Genomic DNA, 2,775 nt, shown 5'->3' with positions numbered 1-2,775 from the left:
AATAAGCCACGCCAAGAACAAGAGTATCTCATATCATCAGGGTCGAAAGCAAGAGTATCCCATATCATGCTTTCTCCTTGTCCTTGTCTTTGTCCTTGTCCACACCTGCAGGACAAGGAGAAAGAGAGCAGTCAGTCGGAACCTGAAATCAAACCTCCAATCTGGAACTGACTGCCTGAGACCTTTGCCTGGTTGCTTACTTAGCATTGCTCTCGAGTACTCATCCTCACCGGCAAATACCTCATGACAGTTGATCAGATATTGGCTCTTTACACTGAATCTTCCAAGCGTGGATAAGTCACTATGAAGGAATGTTCTGAAGGACCATTTAAATGCAAAGGTTGCACACCACTTCTGACATGCAAAAGATTGAAGCAGAAGGTTCAACGGTGAGCTGAAACGGATCACTACAGCACGACACCTTTCCATACCACATTCACTATTCTGTCAACAGCAAAAGTATCCAATATCATCAAGGTCGAACGTACTCTAGATTTGATGGACTTGTTTTGACCCTCAAATTCTTGAGTCGGCCTTATACTCTGGAGGGAACCAGAAAACCCTCCAGCCTAGTTCAAGAATAAGCCTATGGAAAGTTACTTCTTCAAAAGCAAAAGTATTTCATATCATCTCTTCTCCATTTGCTTCTCCTTATCCTTGGTGCTATTTATGACACAAGGAGAAGGAGAACAATCAACAGGAAGCCGAGGTCGAACCTCCGATCCAGGTTGCTTGCTTGGAAGTCTGATTGCTTACCTTGTCTGTTACCTCCTTCGACAAATCTCCTAGCTCGGCGACTTGGGGGACTCCTACTATAGGGTTTGTATCGCACTTAACCAAGCCCGAAACTACAAGTAAGCTTTAAGTGAAATTGCTACATTACCTTGTGCATCTTCATCGGTTAAAGATACCACCCTTGGATGGAGGAAAAGTACCTCCAGAGAAGATGCCACATCTACATATGAGACAGATAAGGCACGTGAAAATGATACCACACTTCGGTACTTAGAAGTTTCATGATTACTCAGTGGCTTGGATCTTGCAAGTCCTCAACGAAGGGGCTTCCCTCACTCGGGAACTTAGGGGAGCACTGTTTGTACCATACTTGACCAATCCCGAAACTACTGAGCACCAGTCAACGTTATACCGTCAAGAACCCAGAAGAGCTTCCCTTCAACCAGGAGGCCAATCACAATGTGACACGTGTTGACATCAAAAGCCAATCATAGCGCGACACGTGTCAACATCAGAAGCCAATCACAACACAACACGTGTCAATGTCAGAACAAAACTAGAAACTCTCTTCTATAAATAGGGATCATTCTCCCACAATAATCTCTAATGTCATTTTGTACTAAACTATTCACTAGAACTCACAAAAGGAGAGCTTGAACCTTTGTATTTGTGTAAACCCTTCACAATCAATGAGAACTCCTCTACTCCGTGAACGTAGCCAATCTGGGTGAACCACATACATCTTGTGTTTGCTTCCCTGTCCCTATTCATTTACATACTTATCTTCACTAGTGATCGAAGCAACCAAGCGAAGGTCACAAACCTGACACTTTCTGTTGTACCAAAGTCCTCGCTGATTTTGTGCATCAACATCCTTAATACTCCCCCTCAAGTTGGAGTGTATGTTAATAACACCCAACTTGCTAAGTAAAACTTCGAACTGTGTTGAACTCAACGGCTTAGTGAATATATCAGCTGGTTGATCAGTTGTCCGTATGTAAGCCATGCGTATCATTCCTTCTTGAATCTTTTCTCGTACTAGATGACAATCGATTTCTATGTGCTTCGTTCGTTCATGGAAAACAGGATTTGAAGCTATGTGTAATGCTGCTTGATTGTCACAAAATAACTTGACTAGCTAAGGATGGTTCACTCTTAGGTCTTTCAAGATATTCTTCAGCCATATGATTTCACAACATGTGGTGGCCATGGAATGGTACTCAGCCTCTGCACTTGAGCGAGATATTGTTGTTTGCTTCTTAGTTTTCCAGGAAATAGGTGCGTGACCAAGCAAAACGCAGTACCCCGTTATCGACCTTCTAGTATCTCGACATCTAACCCAACCAGCATCACAAAATGCTTGTAATTGCAATGAGCCTGTGGAAGGAAGAAAAATTCCTTGTCCAGGTGCTTGTTTAATGTACTTGAGGACCTTGTGTGCAGCATCAAGATGTGGTTGCCGAGGTTTCTCCATGAACTGACTTAGCATGTGAACAACATAAGCTAAGTCAGGCCTTGTTATGGTCAAGTATATTAACCTGCCCACAAGTCGTCTATACGATGGAAGATCATTCAGCTCATTTCCTTCCATTTGTGTGAGCGACAAATTTTGATCCACAGGGAATCGAGAGGGCTTAACGCCTAGAAACCCAGCATCATCTAATATTTCTAGGGCATATTTTCGTTGACATAGAGTAATGCCATGCTTTGATCGTGCAATTTCTATTCCTAAGAAATATTTGAGTTGCCCCAAGTCTTTCAGTTTGAAACGCTGAGAGAGGAACTACTTGGTTTCTTCAATTTCATGCAGATTATTCCCTGCTAATATCACATCATCAACATAGACTAGTAAAGCAATGAAGTTACCATGACGACTTTGGACGAATAATGAATAGTCAGACCATGATTGATGAAATCCAGCAGCCTTGAGAGCATTGGACAACTTAATGAACCATTGCCTCGAAGCTTGCTTTAAACCGTATAGGGATTTATTCAACTTGCAAACTCGAGTCTCCCCATTTTGTCTGAAACCAAGAGTCA

The 2,775-nt window shown here is 42.5% G+C and overlaps 1 protein-coding gene across 1 annotated transcript; it reads right to left on the bottom strand.

The window, feature by feature from the left end:
- Positions 1 to 1,873: 1,873 nt before the first annotated feature.
- Positions 1,874 to 2,326, bottom strand: LOC126595440 (uncharacterized mitochondrial protein AtMg00240-like). The gene has a single exon (XM_050261738.1). It carries the CDS (start codon positions 2,324 to 2,326, stop codon positions 1,874 to 1,876), a length of 453 nt encoding a protein of 150 aa, XP_050117695.1.
- Between the last annotated feature and the right edge of the window lie 449 nt (positions 2,327 to 2,775).

The sequence above is a fragment of the Malus sylvestris genome, chromosome 13, assembly GCF_916048215.2.
Source record: "Malus sylvestris chromosome 13, drMalSylv7.2, whole genome shotgun sequence".
NCBI lineage: Eukaryota > Viridiplantae > Streptophyta > Magnoliopsida > Rosales > Rosaceae > Malus > Malus sylvestris.
The sequence above is the reverse complement of the archived record's forward strand: the minus strand, read 5'-3'. Positions and strand labels throughout refer to the sequence as shown.